The sequence below is a fragment of the Trematomus bernacchii genome, unplaced genomic scaffold (assembly GCF_902827165.1).
Source record: "Trematomus bernacchii unplaced genomic scaffold, fTreBer1.1, whole genome shotgun sequence".
Taxonomy (NCBI): domain Eukaryota; kingdom Metazoa; phylum Chordata; class Actinopteri; order Perciformes; family Nototheniidae; genus Trematomus; species Trematomus bernacchii.
The window spans coordinates 27,913,423-27,932,069 of record NW_022987739.1 but is presented as its reverse complement, the minus strand read 5'-3'; the positions used below and the strand labels follow the sequence as shown (position 1 = coordinate 27,932,069).

General features: G+C 39.5%; 2 protein-coding genes across 5 annotated transcripts in view; both read left to right on the top strand.

Moving 5' to 3' along the window:
* The window catches only part of slc15a2 (solute carrier family 15 member 2), an 18,416-nt gene extending 10,115 nt beyond the window's left edge, over positions 1 to 8,301 (top strand). Inside the window, 8 exon segments of the mRNA XM_034146513.1 lie at positions 624 to 705; positions 1,219 to 1,344; positions 1,684 to 1,842; positions 3,176 to 3,222; positions 3,348 to 3,455; positions 4,088 to 4,187; positions 5,087 to 5,335; positions 7,150 to 8,301. Coding sequence (XP_034002404.1) covers positions 624 to 705; positions 1,219 to 1,344; positions 1,684 to 1,842; positions 3,176 to 3,222; positions 3,348 to 3,455; positions 4,088 to 4,187; positions 5,087 to 5,335; positions 7,150 to 7,365 — 1,087 coding nt within the window. The 3' untranslated portion in view covers positions 7,366 to 8,301.
* A 1,256-nt stretch (positions 8,302 to 9,557) lies between these two features.
* On the top strand, positions 9,558 to 17,959 carry LOC117495308 (shugoshin 2-like). 4 transcript variants are annotated; one of them, XM_034146501.1, is made up of 10 exons: positions 9,558 to 9,710; positions 10,994 to 11,129; positions 11,232 to 11,407; positions 11,552 to 11,614; positions 13,066 to 13,133; positions 13,261 to 13,412; positions 13,535 to 14,201; positions 15,105 to 15,565; positions 17,531 to 17,645; positions 17,740 to 17,959. In XM_034146501.1, exons 2-10 carry the CDS (start codon positions 11,039 to 11,041, stop codon positions 17,870 to 17,872), a joined length of 1,926 nt encoding a protein of 641 aa, XP_034002392.1. In that variant the 5' UTR covers positions 9,558 to 9,710; positions 10,994 to 11,038; the 3' UTR covers positions 17,873 to 17,959. The 4 variants fall into 4 exon arrangements, with proteins under 4 accessions (XP_034002392.1, XP_034002391.1, XP_034002389.1 ...); XM_034146499.1 differs by adding an exon at positions 10,072 to 10,129 and having other exon boundaries at positions 9,571 to 9,710; positions 13,535 to 15,565; XM_034146500.1 differs by having other exon boundaries at positions 13,535 to 15,565; positions 17,534 to 17,645.
* The last annotated feature ends 688 nt before the right edge of the window (positions 17,960 to 18,647 follow it).

The following is an 18,647-nucleotide window of genomic DNA, read 5'->3' as shown; positions in this document are numbered from 1 at the left end:
AACCTGTTGTTTTGGATACTCCCACCTTTATTGCAGTAATGAGAATTTAAGAGGCCGCTTAACTGGAAAACGAGCCATGTGACCTTAACGTTTACATCCCATGGATACGAATAAATGGTTAACAAGTGAAGGAAATGTTTGCTGAGCACACGAATACAAACATACTTTAAAAATTGTATATCTCAGGATTTAGTTACATTACATTATGTTACATGTCACTTGTCAGACGCTTTTATCCAAAGCGACTTCCATACTTATTACTGTGGGCAATCCCCACAGGAGCAATTTGGGGTGAAGTGTCTTGCCCACACAACGACATGCTGACTGCAGTGGGGTTTTGAACCTGTGACCCCCTGATCCTAACACCAATGCACAACCCACTGCACCACACGATTTTAGTTCCTAATGGTTGGAGAAAACAGCACCATGTTTTTATTTAGGGATCACATTTCATGACTTTTTACTTTCAAAAGGCTAACCAAATCGAGAAGTAGAAATCAGGTGGTTTCACACACATAGAGATTTGCTATGATCACTGTTTTTATTCATGTCTTTCAGAGAATATCTCAGGTTGTTACCAGTTTATTTGCAACTGTTCAAACGTGTTTCTGTGTGCACTGCAGGCCTCTGAGGAAGATGGCCGTAGGGATGATTTTTGCAGCGTTGGCCTTCGGAGTGGCCACTCTGGTGGAGATCGACGTTGTGGTGCGTATGAGCAGCAATCATTAATCCAGCCTGTTGTTTTAGAAACCAAATACATTACTTCCCTACACAAATATGATATTATTATGCATGCGTGCACACCTAGTCAGAAAACATAAAAATAACTGCACAGAGACTATAACTCAACATCCTGGAAAACCTGGCATTTTTTTAAACAAGACAATAGAGGCAAAAATTGTATTTCAGGAACTGGTCGGTCAATTTTAAGATTTTGGGCTATGCTGGTTCCAAACATGTATTTCTTAAGACACCTAAAAACACCTAAAATACATATTACGGTGTTTATTTTACTGACAATGTTTATGTGTGTGATAAATGCCTTATTTGCATATTTAAATAATTCAGAAAAACACTTATTTAAATATATTATAATATTTAAATCAAAGAAGATTATTAAAAAAATATATATTCATATTTGTTGTCTTTTTTTTTGTAGGACTGTTGATCATATTTTATTGATTACACTTTTTGATCTTCTTCTCCTCTGTCTGGTAGAAATCGGTGGTGGATCCTGCTCCGGCGGGGAAGTGTCTCCTGCAGGTGTTTAACCTGGCGGAGGGTGATGTGAGTCTGATGATCCCCGGCAGCGATCTGTTCAAAGAGCCGATCCCAAACCTCCAGGTAATAAACTCATTCTTCTTCTGCATTGCACACAAATGTCAGACTCATGGGAGGGAGTGCTGATCTGTGCAGGCTTTATCCCTCTTTTCACTCGCTAATATCAACTCTATCTAAACAGGAAATACCTCACTGCGACAAAAAAAAGTTTTGTTTTTGCTGAAAAAAATTACATTCTAGACTTTGTACATCTTTATCAAGACCATGGCTACATGTTTGACTTCATTTTCAGAAACATGAGATATGAGCAGTGGTGGAAGAATAACTCCTAACCCCTTTTATTCAAGTGAAAATGGCAATACCTTTTACTTAATAGGTCAAATCTTAATGTCTCTGTTTCAGGACCCTGCTCAATACGAGACACTTCCTGCATCCGGAGAGGATCTGCAGTTTCAAGTCACCTTCAACGGGAACACCTCCGAGTGTAATCATACGTTCCTTCAACGAGAGGCGTACAGTCTCATCCTGTACCCAGACGCTGCTGGAATACAGTGCAATGTGGTGAGTGAAAGAAAACTCCTTCTCTAAATATCTGACAACACAAAAAGCAGAGGGGATCAAAGCAAACTGATGTGTGCATATGGTGTATATAATCGTGTGTGTCAGTGGCGTAGCTGTGGGTGGGCCCGGGTGGACCTGGCCCCACCCACATGCACGTCTGGCCCACCCACAGCCAATCAGCTGTACAGCCATAGCGCAGAGCCGGTGGGCCCAGAAGGAAGTGCCACAAACTGCAGTTCCTCTAGTGGCCAACACGGGATGGATGCAGAAAGGATCCATCCCCATAGACCCCCATGTTAAAATGCCCAACTTTACAGCAGAAATAAACATGTTTCTAGCCTGGATCCAATAAAACGTATTCTGGATATAGTTAGATTCCACCTTCATGACAATGGAATAGGGAGTGCATTTTTTTACCGTGAGTAAATTAGTAAGTAAAGTAAGTTTTGCCGTGAGTGAATGAAAGTCTTATTTCTTCTTGAGGTCTGCAGTGAAGCGTGTACACATTTGCTGAATATGAAAAGACTCTCAGTGTGTGCCCACTGTGCGACTGTCAAGGATAAACAACCTGTGGCCGCCGAGCCAGTCATGCGGATGTCAGTTTTACACACATTCTGAGGCCGCCGCGCCATGCTTTTGTTTTCACTGCTAGTTTATGCTTAAGTTTAATTAGTGCATTAACATGTAATGTAATAATGTAATGTAATTTAAAAATAAATGAAATCATTAATTAAGTTTCAGCTCAGACCCCACGCTTAATAAGTCTCCCCCTGGCCCACCTACATTTCTCCAGGCCCGCACCCACACAATAATTCCTGGCTACGCCACTGGTGTGTGTGTCTTGTGATCGGAAAAGTGTGTGTGTGAGACCGAGATATACAGTAGATGGCATATAGCTTATCTGGGATACAGTTATACCATCAATTTTGTTTTTCCATTTGTGAGTACAGGAAGAGAGAAGGAACAAAAGAAAGAGAGATGGAGAGAAAGAAAATATAAATAATAATATAAATAATAATCATATACAAAATCAATAAATTGTAACCTTAAAAAATAAATAAGTAATCAGTATTATAACAATAAATATAATTTAAAAAATCTGCGACTATTTAAAAGTATCTTTCAATAGTATTCAATATTCATTACCGAAAAAGCAACATTTTAAGTTTTCGTCCTAACTGTGTATTTTACCGATGGGTTGCTGATATGTATGTATAAGAGGGTATAAGACTGTAAAGCCAAAATATTTGCCAGGATTTTTATTTAAGAAAATTCAATAATAAATGCAGCGAATACAAATTGATGTAATTGAGAGAAACCGCTTCTCTTTCAGGTCAGTGACTACATAAAGAAAAATGATAATGGGAAACCCCTCCTCAGGTAAAACATGTTTAATCTTTGAAGTTATAGACTCACCTTTCACTGATCTTAAAGTAAATGCATCCCTTAACTCTCTTAAATAATAAAGGAAGTTTTCTCATGATTTCTTGTTTTTCTAACAACAGGTTCCTGAACACGCAGCCGGAGGCGATCAACACAACTATTGGAGAAGTGTCTTTCTATCTGCCCTCGGATTACAGCATGTCTCTAAATGAGACTGTGGATCGGGGAGAGTGAGTAGAAATTACTCTGGACTCGTCTAAATTAGTAAAACGGCTAAATCTAGCTTCTATACATTTACACTTAATAGCTTATTTTTATCTTATCGTTTACGTTTTCCAGCCTACAATATGTATTTCTTTGGCTCACTAAAACTGCTTCATTTTGGCAGCTGATTTCAGATTAAATAAACTCTACATACACTACTAGACTGACCAGTACAAATGGTGACAAGCTGGTGAAGTCAAAAGTCAAAGTCAACTTTAATGTCAATTTTTCTGTGTGTTTGTGCAGACCGAGAGATCGAAATAACGTTTCCAACAATCCCGAATACAAAATACAATAATACAAATATACAAATATGTATAAAATATGTGTATCCTATATATATATATATATATATATATATACAATGAACAGACATACTTTATTAGCATTTAGCTGCTGAAAGCCAGGTATTTTTTCAAAGAGTTTTTGGGAGACCAAAACAGAGCCAAAAGTCAATATGTGGAGATAAATACAATTCTTAAGTAATTTATTTTAAATGAAAATCCCTGATACATGATAAGATCTTTAATAAGATCATGCCTAGATTATGATGAAGCTGAATATTTTCCACCTTCATGCACCTCCTTCCTCCTGTTAGATATCCGGCCGTCAGCTGCAGCTCAACTTCAGGGAAATGCTCAGAACTGAACCTCGGCCTGCTGGACTTTGGAGCTTCCTACACCGTCATACTCATGGAGGTCAGACAGTATACTGTATATCCAGATCTAAATACTCATACAACATGGCATTTAAAGGTCCCCTATTATACTGTTTTTCATCAATATATTATAGGTCTCAGATATATGCAAAACATGTCTCTGAAGTGTTTGGCTCCAAACACCAAACAGATCATTGCAGCATCCCATAATCCCCTCTGTTTCAGCCCTGTTTCAAAAGAGCTGATTCTCTGTCTGTTACTTTAGATGAAAATAAGGAGCCACTCCCCACGCCCCTCTGAGAGATATTTGGTTAAAAAGAACACAATAAGCGCGTTCACACCGGAGTACTTTTCCCCCGTACTTTTCCCGTTTAGTTCCGTTAGTACCCCTGATGTTGCGTTCACACCAAAAAGAGTACTTAGTGCCAGGAACTTTTACCCCCATTTTCAGTGCCTGCTAGAGAGGTGGTACCAAAAAAGTACCAAAAAAGTACCAATTTCTATTGGCTGGGCGAATTGCAAACCACGCCCCCGTAAAAAAAAAGCTGCTGGGAGTCCCAGTACTCCGGTGTGAACGCGATTGGTACTTAGTGCCCTGGGGTAATAAGTGCCGGCACTAAGTACGGCAAAGTACTTTGTGAAAGGTGCTCTAGGAGGAGATTCAGGTGATAAGGTGGGGGGGGGGGGTTACCTTGGTTGCTGATTGGCTAATGGTTACACAAGCCAAAACATCGTTATGACATCATAAAGTGGCCAAAATCTGATCAGCTCATTTTCAGACAGATTTTTAATATAAATGGATCAGGACAAAAAGAGAGAGAATCTTTTTTCCTGAAACTTTCAGAATCTCTTTCCACAGAGGGGACACATGTTGATGTAGAAAAGACATGGAGAAGTGGATTTTGGATAATAGGTGACCTTTTGTGTGTGTTTTGTCAGGCATCAGGTCAAATTGTGGCTCACAGGATGGAGGATGTGAAAGCTAACAGCGTGCACATCGCCTGGCAGATCCCTCAGTACGTCCTCCTCACCATAGGAGAGGTCATGTTCTCCATCACTGGCCTGGAGTTCTCCTACTCTCAGGCTCCGGCCAACATGAAGTCTGTGCTGCAGGCCGGCTGGCTGCTCACCGTGGCGTTCGGAAACGTGATCGTGCTGATCGTGGCCGAGGGAGCGGGACTGGACCAGGTAGGACGATATGGGAAATTGTGGGCAGGGTTACTTTAGAAATGTATACCATTATTTACTAGTAACGTGTAAAAACATATGTCATTTTGTAGGTTTTGGGCCATTTTGCTTCCATGACATGTCTTTTTTCACACTAGCACACTTTCACACAAAGAAAATACACATTTAGTTGTTACTTTATTAAATGTGTATATTTGTGCTTGAGGATTTCTCCTAAATTCACCAGAAGCAGCATTAGATTCTGCCTCATTTGCAAATGTAAACATAATATTTTGGGAAAATTACCATCTGGAAGAGTTGAAGTGTCTTCCAAAATAATTTGTACAATAAATATATCTAAAGGCCATTTTTCTCTTTCCTCTTTTAATACTGTCAACAGTATATTTGAGTTATGGAGTGATACAGAGTTATCCGCACTTCCCTCTTTAAAAACGTTTGACTTTTTGACTGAACAAGAATGTGTTGAACCTGGTTTTATCTATAAGATAATGGGGATGTATGCAAACAAGCACATATTGAATTAATTATCCACATATTGAAATACATTACAGAACATTTTAATACAAATAATCTTTGCCTTAAAATGGACCTATCATGCTATATTTGAGTAATATAGTGTAGGACCATACCTATATAAGGCATATTTATACTTTTTTTTTTTCAAAATACCAAACAGATCATGCATTTTAGCCATGCCTCATTTCGCTCAATTTGAAATTGTTTAGCTCTGTTTTTGCAAGGGCTGATTCTGTGAGAACAGCACCATCTACAGGCCTGGCATATGTACTACAGCGTCTCCAGCGCTTTCGAACGGCAATGGCCGTGGCTGTCTCCTCCTGATTGGTGGAGTTGGCCCAATAGCCGTAGCGCCACTGTCCTGACGTCAGGACAGTGTTCAAATCTGGATCAGTTTTTATCAAATCCGTTGCAGACCCTTTTTTAGAGATTTGGGTATGGAGGAAAATAGAGAGGGTTGTGTTTTCTGACACTTGGTGAGTTCCCTGGAACACCGGGGACACATATTCATGTATAAAAGACGTACAAAAGTGCATTTTGCATGATAGGTCACCTATCATGCAAAATGCACTTTTGTACGTCTTTTATACATGAGCTGATACAGATTTGAAATTGTTCTGACGTCAGAAACAGGGAGCTCCGCCTATATGGGCAACTCTCCACCTATCAGGGGAATGGGGGGTTGGGCCACGGCCACGGCCATTGCCGCTCGAAAGCGCTGGAGACGCTGTAGTACATATGCCAGGCCTGTAAGTGGCGCTGTAGTCTGCCACAAAAGCAGAAAAGAAGACTTCTCACAGAATCAGCCCTTGCAAAAACAGGGCTGGAAAAGAGCAAATAGAGCGAAATGAGGCATGGCTAAAATGCATGATCTGTTTGGTATTTTGAAAAAAAAACTTCACAGACATGTTTTATATAGGTATGGCCCTACAATATATTATTCAAATATAGCATGATAGGTCCACTTTAATATAAGTTATCAACTTAGTACGTTTGATTGTGATATATATATAAGTTCAAATATCTTCCCTGATTACCTGTAGTGTATCCCTTTTAAATTAAATGTTCCTAAAAGTTATTTTTTAATGCTGTGAGATTCTGATGATCAGGCAAGAGGTTATAACTCATATTTATACAGTAATCCCCATATTTCTCATAATATTATACTGTAGCATTATATTCTGTAAAACACATTTTTATCATTTTATCTTACATAAAACACACATTTAAAGCACATTACAGGCATTATTTATTGCTCTCTCTCTCAGGTCACACACTAACCAGTATTCTTCTCTCAGTGGAAAGAGTTCCTGCTGTTTGCCGGGCTGCTGCTGGGCGTCTGCATCATCTTCTCCATCATGGCGAACTTCTACACCTACGTTGACCCCGATCAGCTGGACAAGACTCGCATGGAGGACTCAGGGAGGGAGGAAGATGACGATGACGAGGACCACGTGAAGAAGAAGTCTAATGACGTAAAGCTGAACAAAAGAGGAAAGAGCACCAGATTGTAACGGTGCTGCTTTACAAACTCCAACTTTTACCTGTAGCTGATTTCAAAACGATGGATGATTTATGTGAACGTTTTTATCTGTTATATTTTTTTATTTTAAGGTACTTTTTTGTCTGGTAATGAAGATGTGATCGTTGAACATTTATTGTGTTTAGAAAGTAATGTATTCGTTTGTCACAACATATAAAATATTGTGTCAAACGTTTTTTTTTTAACATCCAGTCACTTAAAAATGTTTAACAGGAAAGTATTTTCATGAAATAGTGTTTTAAAGAGGAGAAGTCCTGTGTGATTTCCCGCACCGTGATCAATAGTGTTATTATAAATGAATGTCAAATATTATGTTTATATTTGTTGCGTATCGCTCCATGAAGCTAAATAATAATATTCTTTAACAGAGGTTCAGTTTACATTGTGTGTTTGTAGCAATGATATTTAAAGGACCATTGCACCTGGTGGTTTTGCATGTTTAGAGGCCTTTCATTTAAAATGCAGTCAGTAACCTTAGTGTTGATGTGCTGCCATATAAGTCAGAAACAATCTTAAATCATGATTATGTTTAACTTTAATGCGTCAAAATCATCATACATTTTCCTTTTGCCTCTATCACTGATTAGATTTTCTGAAACAAAGCTCATCAGTGCCAAATATGAGATGTGACAGCATAATTTTAACACATTAAGGAAGTTCCTAGCTACTTGCACTAACACATTACAATATTTTTCATTAAAAAAAACATGCAAAACCAACAGTATTGTCCTTAGAAAGACAAAAAAACATGTGATTTAATTTTGTTTCACTCTGGGAATTGTTAATTATGCTGCTCCCTATACAAGTCTGTAAATATAATGTGATGCTAATGCTTTCTTTGCCTTTTGAAATGTTAAAGATTAAAATGTGCATTGTACATTTGAATACAATTTTGTACTGCAAGAAATAACCTGCTCATATTATTTGTGTTTCACTGAATATTGGAAACACAATGCATTATCACTCTCGTACATGTGCATCCTTTCTCTCTGAGATGTGAGACCTGTGTGTATTCAAAACATCCTTACACATCTTTCATCAATCATAAAACCATTACGATCGTCCTTCTGTCGCTGTTCAATGTCAATTTTCTTTAGAAAGTGACAGGAAAACGTTATGCAGAAAACAGATGTTCATATCTTGGCAATATTCAATCGAATGATGTGGTTTTATTAGCATACTAAATTGATTCAAGTGGCCATTTCTCTTGCTTTAGGAGAACCAATGCAAATGCTAAAACGGGATTAGTTTGTGCAGGACAACAACACCAGGAAGTGATCTGGCGTCCCTCTTCACATCATGATCAGTTTGTCTGTGACATTTCACATCCGGAGGTTAATCTCAAGGACCTTGACAGATGAGAGGAGAATCACTCTCCCCTTCCTCCCTCTTCGCTCACCTTTTTTTCTCACACCAGAGAATTAGCTACCGGAAGCTTGGAGGGTGACATTTTGCAGCCAGCCACAGATCTTTCCGTTTTTTGACAGCTTTCCACCCTGCAACTCCAATGAGGCTTCCATCGAAGAAAAAAACTGCCTTATCATGAAATATGCACATATAATACAAATAATAACAAACATTTTTAGGGCACCTTTCAAAACACGAATAAATAAAATATTACTGGCATTACAAAACTAAAATGTGTTGCGTAGGAAACCACAGAGGAAAATTACAGTCAAAGGAGCAATACAAGTAAGTAATAACACAGTGTCAGACTTTCTGACTATATCATATATTTTATATCATTACTTGTCATTTTTTATTATTTTTGTATTCGTGGTTGTAAAGTATTAGACACTGAACAACAGAGAAGGTTTTATGTATAATAGTAGCACTATACTATACTGACAAATGATATCTTATCCTTTCATTATCTGTTCTGTAGGAAGGAGGAATAACAACCGAGTAGGTCCAGCGTCCGTTGGCCCAAAAGAGACTTTTCCCATTGAGTTACACTGGGAAAAAGACGTCTGTAAATCAGTGTATAATTTATTTCTAGCTAAAAAACTACCCAGCAAGAACACTTTTATAGACCTTATTTAATATGAGTGTAAAATGTTGTTAAAGCAACTCATCAAAGTGCCTGAAAAGACAAAATCAGGGGAAAAAACTTACAACGATTCTGATTGGCTCCCATCTTCTATCATGACTCAAAGCGCATGCGCCGATACGGGGCGGTTTTATGTTTGGGTTTGAAATCAGCCGTGTTTTCCAACGTTCATTTGAATTATCTAATTTCGTAGTGTGATCAAATATATATCTAATCACGAACATGTGTTGGAGGCGAAGTCTACGGCTGGTTTACGTTTGATAACGGTAAGTTTTGTCCGCATTTTCTACTTAGCTAATAGCTACTTAGCTACTTAGCTGGGTTAGCATAGCAGAAATATCATTCAAATCACGTTCAAATAGCTAACCTCAACGTAACTTCAGCAAACGTTAGAACAACAACATATTTCTGAGTTCTGCTCCGCAAAAAGTTCTCAGAGTTGGATTTTCCTCAAAGTTACGATTGCTTTGTGTTCAGATTGAAAGATAGTGTTGTGTTGATGTCAATGAACGTTGAACAAACTATGAGCTTAACCCCAAAATGGGCGTTGATATTTGTTAGCTTTATTTGCATTGCCAAAATATAAGTTGTAAATGTAATTATGCATGTGGAAACGTTTTTTTGTAGTTAATGTGCGGCTTAGGGGAGACAGGAGGAGACGGATGTGATGACCCTCATACTGTAGGTAGGAGCTCAGTAAGAAAACTTAGATCTGCACCAGGAAAACAGCAGACACCTTTTACATGTGCTGTTGCATTTATTGAATAATGTAGTTTTGGAGGTATAAAAGTATGTTTTACGTGAAGTGTAATGTGTGATACTGTCCTCCTGACTGTTTGAATGAATTGATCCAAACTCACTTTGTTTGAATACTTAATTTGTTGACTTTTCAGTGACATGAAAATCACGTGTTAAAATGTTTGTGTAGCTAGAACATGGTGTTATGTCAAGGCTAGATAGACCATACATACAAAAGAAAGAAAGAAGAAAAACAAGTTATTTTGCAGAGATTTAAAGGGTATTCAAACCGAATACAAATTGATATTTCTTTTTTGAAGATGCAGAAGTGATAGTGAGGTAAATAATCAGGATAGTTCACCCAAAACCTCGAAAATCAGTTATAAAATAGTTGCAGGTTTGTACAATAAATAATGCAATTGTATAAATAAATAAAACTATAATATTATTGTAAAACAATACATGTTTGAAGAATACTATACTCATTGAGACAAAAAGTATTAAATAGTGAAATATAGAGTATTTTAAATATGTTGCAACCATCCCTGATGCAAATGTCCCCAGGTTGGGTCAGTCGCAACATATTGTGGACAATATATCATAATGTATTTATCTTTAAATGCTATTGGTAATTAGCATAAGTTGGTCTGACCAAATAGTCTCTGAGTAACTAGGAGAAATGCAAAAAGTGTTGCATCTCTCCCCTACTTAATCCTACAAAAATCCACCATCAAACCAACATTATTAACATTACATGCTACTGTGTGCTGAACGATCATGAACATAAGCTAACCATTTTGTTGTCTTTCAGGTTATTTATTTCACTCGGACATCTGTACATTTGATATAGCTAGTGATGTTGCCTATGAGGACAATGGCCTCTTTAAAGCCGTCCAAGCTGACTTCAGCTAATGTTACGGCATCAAAGATCAAACACAAGATCCTCAGTGAGTCTGTAATTCATTTTATACACATTAACATTTATATACTACAAGTTGTATCTCATTTAGAACATATTTTGAATTAATATTGTGATGCTTCGTCCCCAGACACCTCCTCCTTCTTCAAGGTCTCTTTGAAGACCAACAACAAGGCCTTAGCTGTTGCTTTGCAGGTCCAGAAGGAGAGGAGCCGGGAGCTGGAGATGGACATTGTGCACTATCAGAAACAGGTGGAGGCACTCTGCTTCGAGCTGGCCACCAAGAAATACAAGCAAAGGAAACTGGTTTGTTTAATTGCCTTAATTGGGCAGGTGGCAATAACTTCTTACATACAATTAGTCATAACGCACCGACTGTGTCCTAAGTGTTCTGTTTGATATGATGATTAATTATATGGACTGCGATTCATCTTGGTTTTTGTCTCCCAGGTCCTCATCTTGGACACCCTCCGTAGCAACTTGGACATGGTGGATGAGCTGTTCTCTGATGGCGTAAGGATTCCTCTGAATACGTTTAATAAAACAGCTGTGTTGTCTGCCAGTGATAAGTACAATATTTATCTCCTATAACTATGGCAGTAGGGCTGCACGATTTGGGGAAATAATCTAATTGCGATTTTTCTGACAGATATTGCGATTCGATTTGCGATATTTATTTTTAAGCGACCCAGCGGAAGTTTATTGAAAAATGCGGCCATATCTCCGGCTAGGAAGGTCGTATCAACGTGCCCCCGTCTCTAGCACCCCCGCAGCCCGAGCTACGAGTGAAAGAACTAAACTTACATGAAACTTCCGTTGGGTTGCTTTAAAGTCAAGCTTCAGTTTAAGATTCACCCTGTAATAGATGTAAAACATGTGATGGAGCATTACTAACCTGACTCTTACCTCATTCACACCAACGGTGTTTCAGAGCTGGAGCTTGAAAAGCACCGGGTTTTCCTGTTCACACCGCAGCGGAGCAGCCTCTTAGCTCCGGAATCCGGTTCGTTTCAAGCACCAAAAAATTGTCCGGCTAGAGCAAAAGCACCGCATACGTCACGCTTACGTCGAGGCGGGGGCAGGGGAGGGATCAACTCCTGAACAACAACAAAAAGCCCGCGTTTTATCCAGTTTGTACACAACGATGGAGAAACTTAACAAGCAGCAGTGGTCCACTGAAGAGACCAGCTACCTACTGGGAATCTGGTCTTCTGAAGAGGTACTACCAAAACGAGTAGCGCTTCAACACAATCGGCCATTGTTGTTGTTGTTGTCGGTGTGTGAGGGGTTTCCGCGCGGTTTGGCTTTATGAAGCAGGCACGCAAACGGTTACGTCATGACTCAAACGATGACGCAATGACGCAGCACCAGTCGGACTCTGGGCGGTGTGAAAAGAGCCGGAGCTAAACCGAAGAACCGGTTCTGAACCTGAAAAGCTCTAGCACGGAGCTTGAACCGGAGTTGCGTTGGTGTGAATGAGGTGTCAGATGGTTCGTTTCACCAAATCATCTAGGAAAGCTCCATTGGAAGCCATTTGGAAAAGTATTTCAAAAATACTTGACAGGTGATTGGATCAATCTGTCTATCACCTACTATCATGACAATGACTGGTACATGTGGAGCACAGCACTTCTGATTGGTGTGGATGACTGCGATTTGATAATTACATAATTTCAAATCGCGATTTCGATTTAAAATCGATTAATCGTTCAGCCTTATTTTGCAGTGTGTTGTTTTAAACCAGAGTGAACTGGATATCTTTTTAGTCAGGCACAGACATGGCGCTTGATTTTCCTTTTGCTTATTTTCATTGGTCATATTTCGGCATGGATTCTTAAAAGTCAAACTGCTATCTAACATAATTCCTACAATGATAAGATTGAACTTTAGATGTGATAATCCTTGCAATTGTCAAACTTTACCACTCAAAATCTTTGATTGTTACTGTATTTAAATCCCCACAGGATAAAGTTCCTGAGGACAACAAGACCTTATCTTTTGGCATCAACAACGAGAATCTTTTAGTGGAAAGGTGAGCAAATGCAGTATTCAGATTAGTAAATACTTTGAAATAAATGTCTTTTTAAGGTGGCTTTGAATGACATCTGCTATTTCTTTCTCTTTGTCTCGCTCTCCACCCCCCTAACCCCAATTTTTAGTCCTACAGATGAGCAGCCACCTCAGCCAGAAATGGCACAGCCTATGTTGTGTCCCTTCCAAAAAGAACCAGCGGATTTACCTGAAAAAAACACAATTTCAAACGTCGCTAATATCCTGAACAGACCCAGAAAGTCCACAGATGCTTTCAATGGTACGGAGCTTAAGATTTTGTGTTGTTTCTGATTTCAAATCACCATTTAATGCCCTGATATACTGATGAAAATTCCCTGGAAATAAGTAATTTATAAATGTTTCATAACTTATTTTCCATAGATATAAGAGATCCAGAGAAAAGGCGTTCAAGCCAGCTTGTACAGATTCCCCAGAGAGGAAAATCCCGTCCGTCCAGCAGCCTGAGGGAAGAAGTAGAGAGGCTGTCAATCATGTTCTCACAACCTGGGATTGATATGAAGTCAATCCCCTGTTTACAAAAAACCCAACCCCCCTCAGCTGTAAGCACATGTGAAAAACCCAACCCATCTCTTCCTGATGACGTTCCCCTTGAACAAGATTCCAAACAAGAGAAGACTGTGCTTCTGAATACAACAATGGATATGACGGTGAGTAATTCTACGGAGATAGTCGTTGTGGAAACCAAGGCTAAGAGAAAAGCCCGCTTTGGAAAGACAAAAGCCAAGAAGGATAAGGAACAAGCCTTTGTGTCAAGTGTGGCAGAAAATCCTCAAGTGAAGATCTCAGCAGATTTGAAGCGGAGTGAAGTTCAGAGTTCTCCCACTGGAACTTTGTTACAAACAGAAGGTCCTGCACTCCATGATGTAATAAAACCACTTCATATTGAGCTACCGTTACCCAAAACACTGGGTGGGAGTGGCAATACCTCGCGCATTCCCAAACTGAACAAGTTTGAACACGGAAATCATAATAAAATGGGAAAGGACAAACAGAAATCCCGTGACCATGAGTCAAAAACAGATTCAAATGGAATTGGCGTATCGGATCTGGATGATTATTTCACAGATCCTGATTTTGAAAACTCAAAAGCCTGCAAAAGTGTACCAGAAAAGGACACAGCTGAAATAGAAAGAAGGTCCAGAGTCACATGCAGGAGGTCTAGGGTTAAAAACAGGAGCGGCTCCTCGGCCAACAGGAAAACATTTGTGGCTTTTCCTCTGCTCCCGTGTGAAAGTGAGAGCAATCAGTCCACATTGCAACAGGCTCACATAGAAGTTGAAGAAGTAGAACGTCATGGAAAATATGAAGCATGCAACGAGCAAGAACCACCTGAGGAGTTCCCGTTTTGTGCAGATGAAGTCACCCAATCAGAGTTCTCTGAACCGCAGTGCAAAATGAAGAGAATAACTCGGCGACCGAAATGCAGAGGGACATTCGTGGTCTCAGTGGCCAGGGAAAGTATCTTCTCTATCGGAGCGTCACCAGAAGTCAGTGCCCTAGAGCAGGACTTAATGCCTTCTACTGAAACCTCCACTTGTGGGACGGAAGAACCGGCAACAGTCATGGATGCCGGCGTTGATCTAAATCATTCAGAATCAAACCAGCACAGCGAAGGAGACCTTATCAAGGAAACGCCAAGCTCCTGTAAGCGTCCATGGCGGGCCACTATGGACAGAGAAGCCCTTCAAGAGGATTTCAGTTGCAATGATGAGATTGAGGTACTGGCACTGGACCAAGAGCGTACTTCAGCATCACAGGTTCAGATATCTAAAAAAGCCAGGAGAGAGCGAAAGAGTACATCTACTAAGAAGAAAGTTCAAAGGGAAAAGCGTGTGGATCATTTAAGTAACAGAAAGAAGAAAGACAAAAGAATTAGCTTTCAAAATGAAGTGTGTTATCTTGAGGACGGCGGGGATGCCTCACATCACCGTGGCGATGGCGTTCCTGAGAGAAACGAGGAACAACTAGACGATTTACAAATGGCAGACTTGCATTCTCACATAATCGAGGAGGATGACAGCTTTAGCGATTTATTTGATTCAAAGTCCGGGATGGCACAGAATCCTAAGTGGTGTAGAAAGACATCCACGGCGGCACACAGATCCACAGGAGGCAGAAAGCCAAAGGAGACATTGGTCGTCTACAGGCGGAAAACTCAAGACATTGTTACATTAAAGAACAAGAGAACCACTCATGTGTTAAACAATCTGGACACCAGGGAGGAGGCGGTTCTCCGGGATGTGGGAAACGGGCTGATAGACGAGATGCCGCCATGGATGGACCTCGATGACTCCGAGATCGACTCTTTACTGGCTACTCCCAGGAGGAAGACATCTGTCCGAGCGGCACTGATCAAAGAGTCTCCTGTTGTCACTGCTAAACCCTCTCCAGGTAACCATTGTTTTCTCTCTTTGTTGTGTGCTAAAATTGTTTTTATCTAGTGTAGTAAAGAAGTGAAATGACATTGATTGGTCGTACAATTGCAACCTGTTCAACATCAACACCGTTATGGATGTAAAGATGTATGGAGTGTAAACGATTGCAAGAACATGGTTATTAGTAATAGATGGATAGATACTTTATTCAGCTCAAATTGGGAAATTCAGGCATTAACATATTTAAAAGGTGGAATATAGTACAAACTTAATACAATTTTTAACACGTGTATTTCGGTTTATTCAAGGCATTCATTTAGTTATTCTACAGTATTGTTGTTTTATAGTTATTTGCTAATGTATATAACCCAATTTATGTTCTTTGAAATTGAAAAGGATATTGTGTTTGTTACTTTCGTTGCAGTTGTAGCCTATATGTCTTGGCTTCCTATTTTGTATGGACAATGCTTTTATTTTGAAGGCGAGTTAGCGCTGTTGACAGGAAGTTGTTGTTGCTATGGAAACAACGTGACGGAGAAAAGTAATATCTACATATAAAGACGGAGAAAGTAAACGATAAAGTTTATGGTTAAGTGTTAGCACCCCCCGAAGAGGCACAAGCTCTTACGTTGATATTGGAGATTTCAATAAATTCAATTTGGCAGCCGCAGTGCAGCGCGACTGCAAAAAAAAAAAAAATATCCGAATAACGAAATTGAAAACCGGATAGTGGGCTAACAACTGAATATTCGGATATTCAGGTACAGCCCTGGAATCAACCAGGATTAAAAGGATGGTTTTAAATCAGTGGGCTTTTATGAGGTTTTTATCCATTAAGTTAATGTATTACTTACTCTACATCGTATGAGGATAAAAGCAATATGTTCTGTGAGCATCAGAAAAACTTATTTTATACCCACCCTCAGAAGTACATTGCTTTGACCTTATGCTGTTTCTGGCATCTACTGCACTGACCGTAGAAGCGTATACAAGTTCCTCACACAACCCCACTTCAAAAAATGTACTTAAAGGTAGGGTAGGTAATTCACTTCAGAAACACTTTTTGTTATATTCCATGGGATGCTCTTAACATCCCGATAGCAATGAATACATGAAATGCTTTGACAATAAATACATTAAAAAAATTCATCTGTGGAAGCCGTGGCGCTGTAAAAAGCACGACCAATCATCTGAGCCGGCCCGGCTAAAATAACTGGATGGCCTACCTGCCTGTCAGCCTTCCATCTGTGCACAAACTTATCTCGTGCCCTCATTGGTCATGTGCGCGTTCGTGTGTGTTGGAGGAGGGGCTCTGTAAGGAAGTCTGAAGGAAGAGGCAGATTTTTTTCGGCTCCGTACTGTGGAGGAAACTTCTGTGTAGTAATGCATGGAGTCACCGACTCAGGAAGGAGACACGGTGAGAGTTGGAGCTTTGATGTCAAACACTGATGGGTTTATTCAGAGTATTCGGCCGGAGGATTCACATCACAAATCAAAGAGTCAGAGGTTCTGAACACACGGTAGAGTTGCCACGTCAATTCTGAAGAACCTCTCTCTATGTTAGACCTTTTAACGGGTTCACAGAGAGAAATCAACATCTCTGAAGGAGTAGACTAAACACTGAATCATCTGCGTCCGACGCTCATGGCCTCAAGGATTTCACATCCTAGAGCCCACAAACACCGATAAAGAAGTGCCTCAGTGTTCTCACAACAATTACCCTTCGTGCCAGTCAAGTTGACCGGTCACACACTGGTGACAACAACACATATGGCACCAAGGCCTTTCCTTAAAGGAGATAACACATGTCAGAGTAAAAGGTTAGATATCTAGAAGAATTATTCCTTAACACGTACTTTCAAATTCTAGCGCACTCAAGCTGGTTTCTCCGTTCTTACCTACCCTACCTTTTAAGATTCAATTTTGTTCAATTAAAAAAAAAAAAAAAAAGGTAACTTAACTGTGATTTATTGTGCTGCAGCAGGGAGAGTCTTAACGTCACTAACCAACACCATCGCCACTCCAGACAATGAAAATGGAGGAAGGAGCCGGAGAGCTAAAGGTGTCGTCAGCTACAAGGAGCCGACCATCAACGGGTGAGGAGCCTCCACCCGTCGAGAGGAATCAGCGTAGATAAAACCAGAAAAACAGCAGCCAGTAATTATGTGTATTTCTTTCTTCTTTCAACAGCAAAATGAGGCGTGGCGACAAATTCACCGACTGCACGTTTCGGAGTTCTCCGGTGTTCAAGGAGAACAACAAGAAGCCTTCGAAGAAGAAGACCAAACCCAAGTTGGAGAAATCTGTTTTGCTGGTGGACTGATTCTACTCTTTAATTAATTTGTTTACCTTGTTTACATTTTGAATTGTTGTTTTTTTTATTCAGCTTAATAAATACTTTATTAATCAATCTTTTTTGTGTTTGCTTGAAACCATATTTTGTAGATTAGACTGGACAGACGTGTGATCTGTGTGAAAACATTGAATGTAAACACTTACTTCCATCAGTGGTGTAATTTTTTTTAATTTAATCGTTTATTTGGCAGGGACAATGCACAGTAATGAACACTTAAAAACATTAAAATGTGTCAAGCGTAACAGTGCCAGATTTAGCTTTGAGCTCATTTCCATCCGCAGTCCCTCACATGAAACATTTAAGAAGTTACATTTGACAAACATAGCAAAAACGAAATACATGATATGCAAAAGAGCAAGAGCAGCATACACAAGTATTTAAGACATGGTAATACAATAGCAGCAACGACATATAAAAAGCAAGATTGCACGTCTGTTTGTTTCTCAACCATTCTTTGAGTTGACCTTTGAAGCTATTGAGAGTGGGACAATCCCGTGTCTCAGTTGGGAGGCTGTTCCACAATGAGCTCCCGTAAGAAGTACTCAGATCCTGTACGCAAGTAAAAGTAGCAATACTAAATTTTAAAAGTAGTTTTTCACCTGCATTCAAGCATTTTACCAAAGCAAAAGTATAAAAGTATTAGCATCAGAACATAAGTTGGGGTACGTAATTTATTTCAGAAACCCTTTTTGTTATATTCCATGGAATGCTCTTAACATCCCGATAGCAATGAATATATGAA

Coding starts and splice junctions, on each gene's coding strand:
- LOC117495308 (XM_034146498.1), top strand. CDS start 11,039: ATGTTGCCTATGAGGACAATGGCCTCTTTAAAGCCGTCCAAGCTGACT. Junction 11,408..11,551: donor AATACAAGCAAAGGAAACTG/GTTTGTTTAATT, acceptor TTTGTCTCCCAG/GTCCTCATCTTGGACACCCT. Junction 13,413..13,534: donor GTCCACAGATGCTTTCAATG/GTACGGAGCTTA, acceptor TATTTTCCATAG/ATATAAGAGATCCAGAGAAA.